Source organism: Salmo trutta, chromosome 17 (genome assembly GCF_901001165.1).
Source record: "Salmo trutta chromosome 17, fSalTru1.1, whole genome shotgun sequence".
Taxonomy (NCBI): Eukaryota; Metazoa; Chordata; class Actinopteri; order Salmoniformes; family Salmonidae; genus Salmo; species Salmo trutta.
The window spans coordinates 6,359,499-6,379,741 of record NC_042973.1 but is presented as its reverse complement, the minus strand read 5'-3'; the positions used below and the strand labels follow the sequence as shown (position 1 = coordinate 6,379,741).

Sequence of the window (20,243 nt, the reverse complement as noted above, 5' to 3'; positions counted from 1 at the left end):
GAGCTTTAGGATGGTTTACTCATTAGCCTAGTAAAACCCCATCAGATGACTGTGGCTGGGCCTGTATGATAGATCAACCGTAGCCCACGGCAGGATTAAAACACAATGGATAACACTGAATGATATCTGACTAGGTGAATAGTGTTCTTTTAATTCATTCATAAAGTGCAGAATGGAATCATTTACCACGCACTATTTGGAGAAAGTCGGTGATGGCAACAATGATCTTTCCTATAGAATTTGGGTAGAGCGAATTCGCATATGCCACATATCGACCGTCCCAGCGTAGCCTACCTTAATAGTGATATACAATGCATGATCAGCAAATAAGTGAACTATTCCAAGTTGACAACTGAATAAGATGCACGACGAGTTTGTCTAGGCTATGTATGTCCTACACCGTCAGGTCTTTCGCCCGTAATTACGCACAATTTCACAAATGACACCTTTCGCGATGCCAGTGTTAACGTACAACGGCCGCGCGGTCTACAATATTGTCTAATAATGCGGCATCTAAATCGGTCTAGATTTCTTACCTTGCATATTTCTTGGCATGTGCCCCTGTTCTCCATGCGATCGAACGAGTCCTAGAGATTCCGTGTCGCATTTGGGCAGCATGACAGCTCCGCTGGGCTGAGCGGGAGACTCCGCTCCGTCCGGCTGACCACCTGGACGGGAGAGGAACACTACAGGTTCTCACACTCACTCACTCACCCACACTCACACTCACACAGACACACCGGAGAAAAGTGGCTTCCCAAATCCTGCGCGCTCACTGTATGGCCAAAATGCAGCGGGCTCTGCTTAAACTGACAGCGAATGTCTAGGCTACATACCCGATTGGTAGCCTGCAACAGCGAGAACAATGTAAATTCATTCTGAAATTGCTCTTGGGTAAATTGAAATATGGAGCAATGCCGTTGACCCTAGTATACGAGCATGGTTTTACCGCGAAGTTAAGGGTGGAGCGCAATGATTTCTCTCTCTCTCTCTCTCTCTCTCTCTCTCTCTCTCTCTCTCTCTCTCTCTCTCTCTCTCTCTCTCTCTCTCTCTCTCGCTCTCTCTCTCGCTCTCTCTCTCTCTCTCTCTCTCGCTCTCGCTCTCTCTCTCTCTCTCTCTCTGTGATTAAAATAACAAATCTACCCGGACAATGAGGATTGAACCGGGTTAAAATATGATGACACCTCTTTAGAGGTCTCCGCAGCTGACTGCTCTCCCGCTGGCCTTTCCACGTCTTTGACACGGGTCTTAAAAGTGGAGTTAGCGAACTGTCATGAACTTTCGATCTGATTTGAAAAGACTTTCAAGGCGGACGCTCCTTCGCGTAAAAGTCTGATTCGGTCTATCTGTGATGGAGTGGGATGTGAAGTTCAGACCTCTCCTTGCTGCCTTGTTTACTCCACTGACACCGCTTCCTAACGCCAATCAGGGGCTCATGGTGGTATGACATCACACCCTTAGCTCCAATCGCGTGCGGAGACGGGCAACATCGTTTCTAACGCGTTATCCACACTGTCCAAATCACAACTGTTTTTACTGCTAATGATGGACTTTAAAATCGGCTGGAAAACAAGGGACAAAATAGAAGTGATGCAACTGAATGTTTAAAGAAACCAATCTTTGACACAGAGGAGTGGAAGGCAAATAGGTCTACACACGGAGGCATGTCGTTATGCCAACTGGTCTAGTAATGAGCCATACGCATATTATAGTCTAACAGTTTTAATTAAGCTTTTCATGAGTTGATAAATTAGTGAGAAAAAAAAACATGCGCGCAAACACGTGCCATTTTACTGAGACGAAATAAAATATTCGTTTTAGGCAACTGGATGAATGAATTCTAAGCTATTGCGTCAAAACTGTAAATTAGGGCAAACCATTTTCAAAGCTGTAGCCTAATATGCCAGGCCCCTTTTTTTAAATACCAAATTTACTCAAGTACCTCTATAAATGATCTAATTTCTCTCCTTATTAATATTTACAGAATCATATAAGCTACAGGACATGACGGATCAAATCACGTAACATAATTGACGTGAGCATTGAATTAAAACCACAAAACGAAAAACAGGATTTGTTTGTGTGTTAAAACACAACACACACACACACACACACACACACACACACACACACACACACACACACACACACACACACACACACACACAGCGGAACACAACATAATTCACTCTTGTCATCACCTGAGCCCTATTGAGAGCTGTCAATCAACGGATGGAGAGAATGGTGAAAAGTGACGCACAGCGGCCTTTTCAAGCAAAAGGTTAGGCTACATATCCAAGGTCAACTCGAGACATACATTAGAGGGGCCCTATAAAGCACGTGCGCACACTCACATGCATTTACGCACTTGCGAGGGAAAACTCTCTCACGCACACGCACCCCGCAGGTCTAACTGATTTCATCTATCCATTATATCAAATATATTTGAATACCAAAACTACACTTAAATAATTATTTCGAAATGATCAAACACGCAATGCTAATAATTGTTGCAATTAGGATGTGTTTTATCATTGTAAATAACATGCATTTCGTTGCTTTTCTCGTGCATGTTCATGCTCTGATAGGCTAATCTTTATCATTTCCGATCATAAATTCAACTGGGAAATTATTTCGAGTGAGTAAACATTTAAACTGTAACCTACTCTCACACGCATAGGTCTACAAACACGTCCAAATGTCGGAGAAATTGACTGTAAAATGTTTGGCAATACATTCCGTTCAGATTGCCGGAAGACTTTTGACTGTTACTGATGTCAATGTTTCGATTGGAATCCATAAATAATTTACTTTAAACCGAACACAAGCATTTCGCTACACTCGCATTAACACATGTTAACCACGTGTATGTGACCAATAACATTTGTTTTGATTTTACTTTGAATACTAAGCGCTATTGAAAAGATCCCCGCCCCCATCTTCGCTGATATTGTTCAGAAAACAATTGCAAGCTGAAGCTGTACAATGATGAGGCTTCCACCTGTTACGCGTTGAAGTGACCTCATTTGCAACATATTTTCAATTTATTTCCGGATATTGTCATTCCTTAAATTTGACCTAATGACTAATTTATGCATGTAAAAACATAGCATTGCATTGTATGTTTTTGTAAAAAAAAAAAAAAAAAAAAAAAAAAAAACGGGACATTGTGTATAAGCACTCTAGCATTACATCCAATGCATTGACACCAACATATGTCCTCAACCTAAACCAGGGATTGGCAACTTTGATGGGGGTGGGGGCCACAAAAATCGGAACTCAACATGGGGGGCCACAGTGGCTCACAGGTCTGTGTAACCACATCCATACACCTCACATGAAGTCAAAGACAGCCCTAGCCTTGTTGGGGGGGCCTAAGTGAAATTTTGTTGCCAGCAAAACATTTTAGAGCCCCCCTTCTACACATTTTTCCATGGAGCGTAGAGCATAATAAATGTGCAGTTTTATAGCTAATTTCCTGTAATTCTAGTCATTTTACCATAGGGTGGAGAGAAATGTTTGCATATGATATCTGAGTGAGAGTGACTAGCAAAATCAATGGGGGGCCCCGGTCGGTAATTTGACCAAGTTTTAGATAGCTGGCTAGACTAATTTACCAATCCAATTTTTTTTAGCTGACATGAACTAATTGAGAGACTGTCAGTGACTGACATAACAAGAGAAAAATTACTGATGCACAACCACATTTCGAAATTGCACCTTGTGTATTCTACTATTTTAACTCTCAACAAACAAACAAACAAAAAAATTGTTTGTATTTTTCAGAAAATTGATCCACGGGCCTACATCGTTGGTCTAAACTAATCTTCAAGCATAACATTACATAATATGAAAAATGCCATTTCTGTTACTCAACAATGCAAGTCAAAATGGACAATTCAAAAAGGTTAAAGAAAACTGCACGTTAACCTTATGTATTTATGGGAACATGACTGAGTGCAGGAGTCTAATAGAGAAATGATGAACACTCTTAGAATTACTGGTGACTTGAGGAACCCTGAACCTTTGCTAGTCGATGGTTCATATTTACACCTTTGGTTAGTTGTAAGGGTTCTTGAAGGAACCTTTAATGTTTCAACATAACAAAGGGTTCCTGGAGGAACCCTGGACTGGAGGCGTGGCTTAGAAGGGGCGTGGCTTTCATACATTTTTGGGGCCACCCGTGAGATTAAATGTCATTCCTGTTCATATGTTCTGTTGTTGTATTGTCATCACATGTTAAAGTTCAACATTGACAGTTGTATGATTTCCTCAAGAGTCAATGCAAATCCCAAAGTTGGAATAAATATTGCATTACAATGTGTAATATGCATAAATATTTAAATTGGAAGTGTACAAACTGAACATGATGAACAGGAATGACATTTACTCTAACAGGTGACGAAAAATCTGAAAACCACACCTCAAATCTTCTGATTGGCTGTCACCTCTACAATATCTTAGTAAAAAGATTCTAAATGAAACCCCTTCCCATCGCATAAACGTCCTGGTTTGATCCTTTACACAGGGGTTCCTCGAAGAACCATTTTGAACTGAAAATGTTCTACCTGAGTGGTAATTTTTAGAACCCCAAAAAGCCTCTTCCTGGCACCTTTACTTCTGAGAGTGTAGGCTATAGAGGAGCCTCTTGAATCCTGGCTGGCACGCTGCACCAGACACCTAGCATGAAGCCATGTTACAACACATCAGTCACTACTCACCTGCACCAGTCAGGTCGTCTGTAGAGCCACGCTGATCACTTTCACTGTCAGGGCTGGAGGAAGACATGCCAATCCACAGCTCCAGAGAGAAAACACGACTCTGGTTTGATCTATCTTCTACGACACCGACCCACACTCTTAACCTATTCCATTCTGTGACTAGTAATTGGGGGCAATCAGAGCAACGAAGAGTGTTGAGACTTTAGGAGTTAAAAAGAAAAGTAAAAAGTTACTGTCCACTTGCTCTGAAGTCGAGTGAACTCTGCCTGGTGAACTATCCCATCCCCTTCCCTCCCTCTTTCTGCCCTCTCTCTCTCTCTTTATCTCTCCATCCCGCCCCACTTTCACCCCCCCACCCCCACACGCACACACACACACACACACACACACACACACACACACACACACACACACACACACACACACACACACACACACACACACACACACACACACACACACACACACACACACACACACACACACACACACACACACAATAATCAACGGTATTCAAAAATGCTGGGCCGGGATTGGTCCTGGGGTGATCATGTGGTTGATAAGATCCAGTTCTAAAGTTAAACAGAGACAGATAAGGGTTAGCTCTGTGATGGAATGATTAACCTGTAGCAGAGAGACAGAGAGAGACAGGGAGAGACAGGGAGAGACAGGGAGAGACAGAGAGAGACAGGGAGAGACAGGGAGAGACAGAGAGAGACAGAGAGAGACAGAGAGCGACAGGGAGAGACAGGGAGAGACAGAGAAAGACAGATAAGGGTTAGCACTGTGATGGAATGATTAACCTGTAGCAGAGAGAACGAGGGAGAGACAGAGAGAGACAGGGAGAGACAGAGAGAGACAGGGAGAGACAGGGAGAGACAGAGAGAGACAGGGAGAGACAGAGAGAGACAGAGAGAGACAGAGAGAGACAGAGAGAGACAGGGAGAGACAGAGAGAGACAGAGAGAGACAGAGAGAGACAGGGAGAGACAGGGAGAGACAGAGAAAGACAGATAAGGGTTAGCTCTGTGATGGAATGATTAACCTGTAGCAGAGAGACAGAGAGAGACAGGGAGAGACAGAGAGAGACAGGGAGAGACAGAGAAAGACAGATAAGGGTTAGCTCTGTGATGGAATGATTAACCTGTAGCAGAGAGAACAAGGGAGAGATAGGGAGAGACAGAGAGAGACAGGGAGAGACAGGGAGAGACAGAGAGAGACTGGGAGAGACAGAGAGAGACAGGGAGAGACAGAGAGAGACAGGGAGAAACAGAGAGAGACAGGGAGAGAGAGAGAGACAGGGAGAAACAGAGAGAGACAGGGAGAGACAGAGAGAGACAGGGAGAAACAGAGAGAGACAGGGAGAGACAGAGAGAGACGGAGAGACAGGGAGAGACAGAGAGACAGGGAGAGACAGGGAGAGACAGAGAGAGACAGATACGGGTTAGCTCTGTGATGGAATGATTAACCTGTAGCAGAGAGACAGAGGGAGAGACAGAGAGACAGAGAGAGAGGAGAGCGAGGAGAGGGGTGGGGCAGAGAGAGAGAGATAGAGAGAGAGGAGAGGGGTGGGGAGGGGGCAGAGAGAGAGGGGGGAGAGAGACAGAGAGAGAGAGGAGAGGGGCGGGGAGAGAAAGAGAGAGATGGGGGGGCTTCACTTGCTTTGGCAACTTTAACATATGTTTCCCATGCAAATAAAGCCCTTAAATTGAATTGAAATTGAGAGAGAGAGAGAGCGAGAGAAAGAGAGAGAGAGAGAGAGAGAGAGAGAGAGAGAGAGAGGGAGAGCTGCACTTCCTAACCTCCTGCCAAATGTATGACCATATTAGAGACACATATTTCCCTCAGATTACACAGACCCACAAAGAATTTGAAAACAAACCCAATTTCGATAAACTTCCATATCTACTGGGTGAAATACCACAGTGTACCATCACAGCAGCAATATTTGTGGCCTGTTGCCACAAGAAAAGGGCAACCAGTGAAGAACAAACACCATTGTAAATACATCCCATATTTATGTTTATTTATCTTCCCTTTTGTACTTGAACTATTTGCACATAATATGATATTTGAAATGTCTTTATCCTTTTGGAACTTTTGTGAGTGTAATGTTCACTGTTAGGAGGTAAAGCAGAGATGGTGTGTAAACAGGGAGAGGAGGTAAAGCAGAGATGGTGTGTAGACAGGGAGAGGAGGTAAAACAGAGATGGTGTGTAAACAGGGAGAGGAGGTAAAAGAGAGATGGTGTGTAAACAGGGAGAGGAGGTAAAGCAGAGATGGTGTGTAGACAGGGAGAGGAGGTAAAACAGAGATGGTGTGTAAACAGGGAGGGGAGGTAAAACAGAGATGGTGTGTAAACAGGGAGAGGAGGTAAAACAGAGATGGTGTGTAGACAGGGAGAGGAGCTAAAACAGAGATGGTGTGTAAACAGGGAGAGGTGGTAAAACAGAGATGGTGTGTAAACAGGGAGAGGAGGTAAAACAGAGATGGTGTGTAGACAGGGCGATGAGGTAAAACAGAGATGGTGTGTAGACAGGGAGAGGAGGTAAAACAGAGATCAAAAGAAAATGCCAGCTTGGTGATTCCACAACCTCAAACTTTGAACTAAATCTCCTCCACGTTAAAGTTTAACATTTGTTTACTGGCTTTTTGACACTAAAAGAAGCATAAAGTACTTAAGTAAAAATACTTTACTATTTATATTTTTGACAACTCTAACTTTTACTTCACTACATTTCTAAAGAAAATAATGTACTTTTTACTCCAAAAACATTTTGAATGCTCAGCAGGACAGGATAAAAATAAATAAATAATAATGTATTTTTATTGAACCTTTATTTAACTAGGCAAGTCAGTTAAGAACAAATTCTTATTTACAATGACGGCCTACCCCGGCCCAACCTGAACGAGGCTGGGCCAATTTTGCGTCGCCCTATGGGGCTCCCAATCACGGCCGGATGTGATACAGCGTGGATGGTCCAATTCACAAACTTATCAAGAGAACAGCCCTTGTCATTCCTACTGCCTCTGACTCACTAAACACAAATGGTTTGTTTGTAAATTATGTCTGAGTGTTGGAGTGTGCCCCCTGGCTAAATATGGAGAAAAAAAAAAGAAAATGGCACATTCTGGTTTTCATCTCATAAATCTAAATTTTGGACGAGACTGACTTTATGACCAAAATTATCCTAAAGTATTTACATTTTGTAGTACATTTTAACACTAGAATAAATGCTTCTGACTCATATCAATGCCAAATAAGCCGTTTTCAAAATGAGAATTTATTATATAAGCCTTATTGAAGCTGCACATTTTTTTAACTTAACTAGGCAAGTCAGTTAAGAACAAATTCTTATTTAAATTGATGGCCTACCAGGGAACAGTGGGTTAACTGCCTTGTTCAGGGGCAGAAGGAGAGTTTATTTTTTACCTTGTTAGCTCAGGGATTCGATCCAGCAACCTTTCAGTTACCGGCCCAACGCTCTAACCACTAGAGCTAACTGCCGTGCTCAACCTTAACATGTGGTGACAATACAACAGAACAGATTAACTGGAATTACATTTGCTCTCACAGGTGGCCAAAAATAACTATCTGAAAGCCACTTCCCCACTAAGCCACATCTCCAGTCTTCTGATCTGACTCGGTGGATCATAGCTCAATAACCCAACTAAGTGACCCAACTGGCTGGGTCAAATATAACACGCGTGTGTTCTGTCCACTCTACCCAGCGCTGGGTTGTTTTTGACCAAGCATTCTCTATTCTCTTGTGACTGGCCTTTATAGCCCCTTGGCTTAACATCGGCTGTAAAGTCACTCGTTTCGGACCAGGCGAGACGCTAAGTCCGTCAACAACATGGTGTTTACATTGAGGGTCAAGAGATAAACCCTTGTGGGACAAGTGGCCAAACAAAGACTGGCCTATTGACTAAAGAAAGGCTTCCCGGTGACCCGAAGTCGATTAGTCGCCTCTGGTACAACTGACCCTTTCTCCGTGTCTGACCATAAGTGGACGTCTGCTGATAACGTCAAAGGAGCTAACAGAGTAAGAGAGCTTTGCTTACCTAAACGATTAACATCACACACACACACGCAGACAGACAGACAGACAGGTATCTAGCCATCACCTACAGAGAAATAAACCTGGAGAAGAGTCCCTTAAAACCTCTTACATCTAGACGTTCCGATAGCGGAACACCTGCTCCAATATCCAATGATAGGCGTGGCGCGAAATACAAACTCCTCGAAAATCCAAAAACTTCAATTTTTCAAACATATGACTATTTTACACCATTTTAAAGACAAGACTCTCCTTTATCTAACCACACTGTCCAATTTCAAAAAGGCTTTACAGCGAAAGCAAATCATTAGATTATGTCAGCAGAGATAATCAGACACCCATTTTTCAAGCTAGCATATAATGTCACAAAAAACAAAACCACAGCTAAATGCAGCACTAACCTTTGATGATCTTCATCAGATGACACTCCTAGGACATTATGTTATACAATACATGCATGTTTTGTTCAATCAAGTTCATATTTATATCAAAAACCAGCTTTTTACATTAGCATGTGACGTTCAGAACTAGCATTCCCACCGAACACTTCCGGTGAATTTACTAAATTACTCACGATAAATGTTCACAAAAAACATAACAATTATTTTAAGAATTATAGATACAGAACTCCTTTATGCAATCGCGGTGTCCGATTTTAAAATAGCTTTTCGGTGAAAGCACATTTTGCAATATTCTGAGTAGATAGCCCGGCCATCATGGCTAGCTATTTTGACACCCACCAAGTTTGGTACTCACCAAACTCAGATTTACTATAAGAAAAATTGGATTACCTTTGCTGTTCTTTGTCAGAATGCACTCCCAGGACTTCTACTTCAATAACAAATGTTGGTTTGGTTCCAAATAATCCATAGTTATATCCAAATAGCGGCGTTTTGTTGTGCGTTCAAGACACTATCCGAAGGGTAAAGAAGGGTGACGCGCCCGGCGCGTTTCGTGACAAAAAATGTCAAAATATTCCATTACCGTACTTCGAAGCATGTCAAACACTTTTTAAATCAATTTTTATGCGATTTTTCTCGTAAAAAAGCGATAATATTCCGACCGGGAGTCGTTGTTTTCGTTCAAAGACGAAAGAATAAAAACATGGAGTCGTCTCGTGCACGTGCGCCCCAGTCTCATTGTTCTCAGATCGACCACTTACCAAATGCGCTACTGTTTTTCAGCCATGGCCTGCAAAGTCATCATTCAACGTTCTGGCGCCTTCTGAGAGCCTATGGGAGCGTTAGAAAATGTCACGTTACAGCAGAGATCCCCTGTTTTGGATAGAGATGATCAAGAAGGCCAAGAAATGGTCAGAGAGGGCGCTTCCTGTTTGGAATCTTCTCAGGTTTTGGCCTGCCAAATGAGTTCTGTTATACTCACAGACACCATTCAAACAGTTTTAGAAACTTTGGAGTGTTTTCTATCCAAAGATAATAATTATATGCATATTCTAGTTTCTGGGCAGGAGTAATAATCAGATTAAATCGGGTACGTTTTTTATCCGCCGTGAAAATACTGCCCCCTATCCATAACAAGTTGCAAGCTGGTCCTTGGGCTCTGTTCACAAACACAAACAGACCCCACAGAGCCCTAGGAGAGCAACACAATTAGACCCAACCATTTGAGAGAGAGAGAAAGACAGAGACAGAGAGAGAGAGAGAGTGAGAGACAGAGAGAGAGAGAGAGAGAGACAGACAGACAGACAGACAGACAGACAGACAGACAGACAGACAGACAGACAGACACCTAGGCTGTTTGTATCCCAAATGGCACCCTATTCCCTGTTTAGTGCACAATTTTGTTGTTGTTGTGGTACTTTTACCCCCTGTTTCTAATCAATTGGTAGTTACAGCCTTGTCCCATCGCTACAACTCCCATATGGACGCAGGAGAGGCGAAGGTCGAGAGCCATGTGTCCTCCGAAACACGACCCTGCCAAGCCGCACTGCTTCTTGACACACTGCTCGCCTAATCCGGAAGCCAGCCGCACTAATGTGTCGGAAGAAACACCATACAACTGGCGACCGAAGTCAGAGTTCATGCGCCCGGCCCACCACAAGGAGTTGCTAGAGCGCGATAGGACAAGGACATCCCGGCCGGCCAAAATCCTCCCCTAACCCGGACGACGCTAGGCCGTCCCATGGGACTCCTGGTCGCGGCCTCCTGTGCCACAACCTGGGATCAAACCCGGGTCTGTAGTGCCTCAGACCGCTGCACCACTCAGCAGTAGTATATAGTATATTATAAACTGGGTGGTTCGAGCCCTGAATGCTGATTGGCTGACAGCCATGGTATAGCAGACTGTATACCACACGTATGACAAAACATTTATTTTTACTGCTCTAATTACGTTGGTAACCAGTTTATAATAGCAATAAGGCACCTCAGGGTTTGTGATTTTTTTGGCCAATATACCACAGCTAAGGGCTGTGTCCAGGCACTCTGCGATACGTCGTGCCTAAGAACAGCCCTTAGCCGTGGTATATTGGTTATATACCACACCCTCTCATCCCTTATTACTGAAATATAGTGCACTACTTTTGACCTGGCCCATAGGGAATAGGGTGCCATTTGGGATTAAATCCTACAGTATACATGTTTACTATCGGTGAAGTCTACATCCCAGCGCCACTGCACTTTCAGTGCCTCCGTCCCCGGCGTGCCCAGTAGACATGCATGTCTTACCGCCAAAATGGAATGCTCTGCTGGTGTTTCTCAATGTGTTTCTGGGTGCCTTCCGCTAATTACACCCCATATGTTTTCCTCTGACTTGTCTCGCCGATTCCATCCGCCGCAGACGAGTATAAAAGAAAAGGTTAAGACGACTGTTAGAATCATTAGCGTGTCAAGCAAGAGTCATTGTTCATTGCTTCCTATATGAGGTCCAAGGAACAACAGGTCAAAGGAACAATAGCAACAACTTGCTAGCTGCGGTTAGGTGTGCAGCCAGGCTCATAACAAGGCAGGTTCACAGTAAAAACAAGAACAACACAGCCAGACCTGGGTTCAAATACTATTTGAAATCATGTCAAATACTTTATATGTACTTGATTGAGGTTTCATGGCACAATGGACCAATAGAATACATCACAACTCTGAAAACCCCACCCATCTGTCACCCCAGGCAGGCTAACACAAAGTATTTGATCTTTTTTAAATAATATTTGAAACCAGGTAGGCACCACAGTGTAGAGATGGTAGGAGTGGAGGCCTCATCACTCTCTAGCAGTCTCCGTCTGAGCCCGAAAAACCTGTTTACAGTAAAGCCTGTGTAAAGCATGTATCTACTGAACATGGGAAAGTCTTTTAAAGTAAAGCCTGTGTAAAGAATGTATCTACTGAACATGGGAAAATATTTTACAGTAAAGCCTGTGTAAAGAATGTATCTACTGAACATGGGAAAACCTATTTACAGTAAAGCCTATTTACAGTAAAGCTTATTTACAGTATATTCTAGTATAGACTGAATCTCCTGAGCGGGGTTGGGTGTTAGCCCAGTGCTTGATTTGATAGTTTTCTCATGTGCCACAATGAAAGACTGGGAATGTTCCACAGCTAAGGACTGAGAATGTTCCACAGCGAAGGACTGGGAATGTTCCACTGCGAAGGACTGAGAATGTTCCACAGCGAAGGACTAGGAATGTTCCACAGCTAAGGACTGAGAATATTCCACAGCGAAGAACTGAGAATGTTCCACAGTGAAGGACTGAGAATGTTCCACAGCGAAGGACTGGGAATATTCCACAGCTAAGGACTGAGAATGTTCCACAGCGAAGGACTGGGAATGTTCCACTGCGAAGGACTGAGAATCTTCCACAGCGAAGGACTGAGAATGTTCCACAGTGAAGGACTGAGAATGTTCAACAGCAAAGGACTGAGAATGTTCCACAGCGAAAGACAGAGAATGTTCAACAGTGAAGGACAGGGAATGAGCCACAGAGAAGGACAGGGAACGAGCCACAGCGAAGGACTGAGAATGTTCCACAGCGAAGAACTGGGAATGTTCAACAGCAAAGGACAGGGAATGTGCCACAGCGAAGGACAGAGAATGTTCCACAGCGAAGGACTGCGAATGTTCCACAGCGAAGGACTGGGAATGTTCCACAGCGAAGGACTGGGAATGTTCCACAGCGAAGGACTGGGAATGTTCAACAGCGAAGGACTGGGAATGTTCCACTGCGAAGGACTGGGAATGTTCCACAGCGAAGGACTGGGAATGTTCCACAGCGAAGACCTGGGAATGTGCCACAGCGAAGGACTGGGAATGTGCCACAGCGAAGCACTGGGAATGAGCCACAGCGAAGGACTGGGAATGTTCCACAGCGAAGGACTGGGAATGTGCCACAGCGAAGGACTGGGAATGAGCCACAGCGAAGGACTGGGAATGTGCCACAGCGAAGGACTGGGAATGTTCCACAGCGAAGGACTGGGAATGTGCCACAGCGAAGGACTGGGAATGTTCAACAGCGAAGGACTGAGAATGTTCCACAGCGAAGGACTGGGAATGTTGCACAGTGAAGGACTGAGAATGTTCAACAGCAAAGGACTGAGAATGTTCCACAGCGAAGGACAGAGAATGTTCAACAGCGAAGGACAGGGAATGAGCCACAGATAAGGACAGGGAATTAGCCACAGCGAAGGACTGAGAATGTTCCACAGCGAAGGACTGGGAATGTTTAACAGCGAAGGACAGGGAATGTGCCACAGCGAAGGACAGAGAATGTGCCACAGCGAAGGACAGGGAATGTTCAACAGCTAAGGACTGGGAATGTTCCACAGCGAAGGACTGGGAATGTTCCACAGCGAAGGACTGAGAATGTTCCACAGCGAAGGACTGGGAATGTGCCACAGTGAAGGACTGGGAATGTTCCACAGCGAAGGACTGGGAATGTGCCACAGCGAAGGACTGGGAATGTTCAACAGCGAAGGACTGAGAATGTTCCACAGCGAAGGACTGGGAATGTTGCACAGCGAAGGACTGAGAATGTTCCACAGCGAAGGACTGGGAATGTTCCACAGCGAAGGACTGGGAATGTTCCACAGCGAAGGACTGAGAATGTTCAACAGCAAAGGACTGAGAATGTTCCACAGCAAAAGACAGAGAATGTTCCACAGCGAAGGACTGGGAATGAGCCACAGAGAAGGACAGGGAATGTTCCACAGCGAAGTACTGGGAATGTGCCACAGCGAAGTACTGGGAATGATCCACAGCGAAGGACTGGGAATGTGCCACAGCGAAGGACTGGGAATGTTCAACAGCGAAGGACTGAGAATGTTCCACAGCGAAGAACAGAGAATGTTCAACAGCGAAGGACAGGGAATGAGCCACAGAGAAGGACAAGGAATGAGCCACAGCGAAGGACTGAGAATGTTCCACAGCGAAGGACTGGGAATGTTCAACAGCGAAGACAGGGAATGTGCCACAGCGAAGGACAGAGAATGTGCCACAGCGAAGGACAGGGAATGTTCAACAGGTAAGGACTGGGAATGTTCCACAGCGAAGGACTGAGAATGTTTCACAGCGAAGGACAGGGAATGTGCCACAGCGAAGGACAGAGAATGTGCCACAGCGAAGGACAGGGAATGTTCAACAGCTAAGGACTGGGAATGTTCCACAGCGAAGTACTGAGAATGTTCCACAGCGAAGGACTGGGAATGTTCCACAGCGAAGGACTGAGAATGTTCCACAGCGAAGGACTGGGAATGTTCCACAGCGAAGGACTGGGAATGTTCCACAGCGAAAGACTGGGAATGTTCCACAGCGAAGGACTGGGAATGTTCAACAGCGAAGGACTGAGAATGTTCCACAGCGAAGGACTGGGAATGTTGCACAGCGAAGGACTGAGAATGTTCCACAGCGAAGGACTGGGAATGTTCCACAGCGAAGGACTGGGAATGTTCCACAGCGAAGGACTGGGAATGTTCAACAGCGAAGGACTGGGAATGTTCCACTGCGAAGGACTGGGAATGTTCCACAGCGAAGGACTGGGAATGTTCCACAGCGAAGACCTGGGAATGTGCCACAGCGAAGGACTGGGAATGTGCCACAGCGAAGCACTGGGAATGAGCCACAGCGAAGGACTGGGAATGTTCCACAGCGAAGGACTGGGAATGTGCCACAGCGAAGGACTGGGAATGAGCCACAGCGAAGGACTGGGAATGTGCCACAGCGAAGGACTGGGAATGTTCCACAGCGAAGGACTGGGAATGTTCCACAGCGAAGGACTGGGAATGTTCCACAGCGAAGACCTGGGAATGTGCCACAGCGAAGGACTGGGAATGTGCCACAGCGAAGCACTGGGAATGAGCCACAGCGAAGGACTGGGAATGTTCCACAGCGAAGGACTGGGAATGTGCCACAGCGAAGGACTGGGAATGAGCCACAGCGAAGGACTGGGAATGTGCCACAGCGAAGGACTGGGAATGTTCCACAGCGAAGGACTGGGAATGTGCCACAGCGAAGGACTGGGAATGTTCAACAGCGAAGGACTGAGAATGTTCCACAGCGAAGGACTGGGAATGTTGCACAGTGAAGGACTGAGAATGTTCAACAGCAAAGGACTGAGAATGTTCCACAGCGAAGGACAGAGAATGTTCAACAGCGAAGGACAGGGAATGAGCCACAGATAAGGACAGGGAATTAGCCACAGCGAAGGACTGAGAATGTTCCACAGCGAAGGACTGGGAATGTTTAACAGCGAAGGACAGGGAATGTGCCACAGCGAAGGACAGAGAATGTGCCACAGCGAAGGACAGGGAATGTTCAACAGCTAAGGACTGGGAATGTTCCACAGCGAAGGACTGGGAATGTTCCACAGCGAAGGACTGAGAATGTTCCACAGCGAAGGACTGGGAATGTGCCACAGTGAAGGACTGGGAATGTTCCACAGCGAAGGACTGGGAATGTGCCACAGCGAAGGACTGGGAATGTTCAACAGCGAAGGACTGAGAATGTTCCACAGCGAAGGACTGGGAATGTTGCACAGCGAAGGACTGAGAATGTTCCACAGCGAAGGACTGGGAATGTTCCACAGTGAAGGACTGGGAATGTTCCACAGCGAAGGACTGAGAATGTTCAACAGCAAAGGACTGAGAATGTTCCACAGCAAAAGACAGAGAATGTTCCACAGCGAAGGACTGGGAATGAGCCACAGAGAAGGACAGGGAATGTTCCACAGCGAAGTACTGGGAATGTGCCACAGCGAAGTACTGGGAATGATCCACAGCGAAGGACTGGGAATGTGCCACAGCGAAGGACTGGGAATGTTCAACAGCGAAGGACTGAGAATGTTCCACAGCGAAGAACAGAGAATGTTCAACAGCGAAGGACAGGGAATGAGCCACAGAGAAGGACAAGGAATGAGCCACAGCGAAGGACTGAGAATGTTCCACAGCGAAGGACTGGGAATGTTCAACAGCGAAGACAGGGAATGTGCCACAGCGAAGGACAGAGAATGTGCCACAGCGAAGGACAGGGAATGTTCAACAGGTAAGGACTGGGAATGTTCCACAGCGAAGGACTGAGAATGTTTCACAGCGAAGGACAGGGAATGTGCCACAGCGAAGGACAGAGAATGTGCCACAGCGAAGGACAGGGAATGTTCAACAGCTAAGGACTGGGAATGTTCCACAGCGAAGTACTGAGAATGTTCCACAGCGAAGGACTGGGAATGTTCCACAGCGAAGGACTGAGAATGTTCCACAGCGAAGGACTGGGAATGTTCCACAGCGAAGGACTGGGAATGTTCCACAGCGAAAGACTGGGAATGTTCCACAGCGAAGGACTGGGAATGTTCAACAGCGAAGGACTGAGAATGTTCCACAGCGAAGGACTGGGAATGTTGCACAGCGAAGGACTGAGAATGTTCCACAGCGAAGGACTGGGAATGTTCCACAGCGAAGGACTGGGAATGTTCCACAGCGAAGGACTGAGAATGTTCAACAGCAAAGGACTGAGAATGTTCCACAGCGAAAGACAGAGAATGTTCCACAGCGAAGGACTGGGAATGAGCCACAGAGAAGGACAGGGAATGTTCCACAGCGAAGTATTGGGAATGTGCCACAGCGAAGTACTGGGAATGATCCACAGCGAAGGACTGGGAATGTGCCACAGCGAAGGACTGGGAATGTTCAACAGCGAAGGACTGAGAATGTTCCACAGCGAAGAACAGAGAATGTTCAACAGCGAAGGACAGGGAATGAGCCACAGAGAAGGACAGGGAATGAGCCACAGCGAAGGACTGAGAATGTTCCACAGCGAAGGACTGGGAATGTTCAACAGCGAAGACAGGGAATGTGCCACAGCGAAGGACAGAGAATGTGCCACAGCGAAGGACAGGGAATGTTCAACAGGTAAGGACTGGGAATGTTCCACAGCGAAGGACTGAGAATGTTTCACAGCGAAGGACAGGGAATGTGCCACAGCGAAGGACAGAGAATGTGCCACAGCGAAGGACAGGGAATGTTCAACAGCTAAGGACTGGGAATGTTCCACAGCGAAGTACTGAGAATGTTCCACAGCGAAGGACTGGGAATGTTCCACAGCGAAGGACTGAGAATGTTCCACAGCGAAGGACTGGGAATGTTCCACAGCGAAGGACTGGGAATGTTCCACAGCGAAAGACTGGGAATGTTCCACAGCGAAGGACTGGGAATGTTCCACAGCGAAGGACTGGGAATGTTCAACAGCAAAGGACTGGGAACGTTCCACAGCGAAGGACTGGGAATACAGCTGTGTTAGGAATGTCAGATTAATTTGACACATTGTGTTGGGGTGTGTGTGAGAGAGGATTTCAACAAACATGTTTAGATGGTCATCTTTATGTTGCTACATCCATTTGTGGACTTCATACAATAATGGGTATGTACCCCATTGATTCTTAAAAAATATATCTTAGAAATTCCTCATGAGCTTAGTTCAACTGCAGTACTTCATCAGAACGCAACATAGAAGATTGTTTTTACTCCAATGTTTGTAAACAACGTAAATGTAAAAGAAAAAAGTCTCATAACGTGGTTAAAACTATAATGTTGATATCATAGACGGTCAGTCCTTGCATCCATAGCTCTGTCTAGGAATTTGAGTAGTTACATTTCTCCATCCCAATCCATCAGCTTTTTACCAAAACAAGGTCGGAGAGTTAGCATTGTTATTGTTCAACTAGTGATTGCTGATTTGTATTTTTTTTTTTTTACATCTGTAAAGTATACACTTAGTATTCTCATTTTCATTCAGACCTCAGGTGCATGTTATGTATCCCCAGTGAGTGAAAGGTCACGCACGCGCGTGCGCACACACACACACACACACACACACCAGGTCGGTGCGCTATCACCCATAACAGACTTGTCTCATACCTTCTTATCTTCTCTCTTTGCACCCGCGCACACCTACACACACACACAAAGTGCGTGTGTGTGTGTGTGTGTCTCTGTGTATCTCTCTGTGTGTGTGTGTGTGTTTGTGTGTGTGTTGGTTAGCGGTCAGTTGTGACAGAGGTATCTCGTCCCCTCAGTTTGACCCCAGGTCACCACATACTCTCTACTCCAGGACCAAATGGAGCTCCATTACGCTAATGAAACAGAACATGTATCTAACACCACTACGCTAATGAAACAGAACATGTATCTAACACCATTACGCTAATGATCAGACCAGGTATTTAACACCACTACGCTAATGAAACAGAACAGGTATTTAACACCACTATGCTAATGAAACAGAACAGGCATCTAACACCACTACGCTAATGAAACAGACCAGGTATTTAACACCTCTACGCTAATGAAACAGAACAGGTATTCAACACCACTACGCTAATGAAACAGAACAGGTATTTAACACCACTACGCTAATGAAACAGACCAGGTATTTAACACCACTACGCTAATGAAACAGAACATGTATCTAACACCACTACGCTAATGAAACAGAACAGGTATTTAACACCACTACGCTAATGAAACAGAACAGGTATTTAACACCACTACGCTAATGAAACAGACCAGGCATTTAACACCACTACGCTAATGATCAGAACAGGTTAGAGGTGACATTTAACACCACTACGCTAATGAAACAGAACAGGTATTTAACACCACTACGCTAATGATCAGAACAGGTTAGAGGTGACATTTAACACCACTACGCTAATGAAACAGAACAGGTATTTAACACCACTACGCTAATGAAACAGAACAGGCATTTGACACCACTACGCTAATGAAACAGAACAGGTATTTAACACCGCTACGCTAATGAAACAGAACAGGTATTTAACACCACTACGCTAATGAAACAGAACAGGTATTTAACAACACTACGCTAATGAAACAGAACAGGTATTTAACAACACTACGCTAATGAAACAGAACAGGTATCTAACACCACTACGCTAATGAAACAGAGCAGGTATTTAACAACACTACGCTAATGAAACAGAACAGGTATTTAACAACACTACGCTAATGAAACAGAACAGGTATCTAACAACACTACGCTAATGAAACAGAGCAGGTATTTAACACCACTACGCTAATGAAACAGAACAGGTATTTAACACCACTACGCTAATGATCAGACCAGGTATTTAACACCACTACGCTAATGAAACAGAACAGGTATTTAACAACACTAAGCTAATGATCAGAACAGGTTAGAGGTGACATCTAACACCACTACATTAATGACACACAACAGGTAAGAGGGTGCTTAAAGCCTCTCAAAGACTCTCAACGACCAGGCTTTAGGACACAAGCATCAAGCTCTTTATTCACCATTGATTAAATAAAATGCCCCCCCACGACTGACTAGGCCACCTGATTTGATGTGGGAACACCTCAGAATCAATGTGATATTAGGTCCTGCATTGTTAAGAGTTGTGTCAACTGTGGGCCATAGTAAGGGCTTATTTCAGCGTGCTGATCTATCAATGAAGACGTGAGGTGAGGAGGTCGAGAGATGCGGTTTACGGCTCTGTGAGAGCTCTCAGACCAAAGAGACACTTAAAGGACCGTTGTTTTCTTCAGGTAAACTCCCAATGTGGATCTATCAGACAGTGTACACATACACTCAGCCAGGTTTGACTAGTCCTCTTCCGCTAAATATGTGGTGTTTACAGCGGCACACACACACAGACACACACACAGACACACACACTGCCCGTTGCTGTAAGCCCCCCGGCTGCGTGTACCTCTTTACATCCTTCTGTCATCCAGACTTAGCTTAGCGCCGTTTTATCAAATACTAATGGATGGCAAATACTGGGCCTAACCGTTAACAATGTGGTTGTGTTTGGACAGGGCAATACAAAGTAATGGCATGTATGGCTGGTCCCCCACCCCCCCCCCAGGTTAATTGAATGTGGCTCGGCTATGGAGGAAATGATGTACATAAGGTACATTTAACCTGTCTGTGATGACACACTACGAATGGTCCTTGTTTCCTCCCATGACGAGACA

The 20,243-nt window shown here is 45.2% G+C and overlaps 1 protein-coding gene across 1 annotated transcript in view; it reads right to left on the bottom strand.

The window, feature by feature from the left end:
• Positions 1 to 5,004, bottom strand: part of LOC115151487 (nuclear receptor subfamily 5 group A member 2) — a gene marked incomplete in the record, with an annotated part of 111,156 nt that extends 106,152 nt beyond the window's left edge. The window contains 2 exon segments of the mRNA XM_029695462.1: positions 537 to 668; positions 4,722 to 5,004. Coding sequence (XP_029551322.1) covers positions 537 to 668; positions 4,722 to 4,788 — 199 coding nt within the window.
• Between the last annotated feature and the right edge of the window lie 15,239 nt (positions 5,005 to 20,243).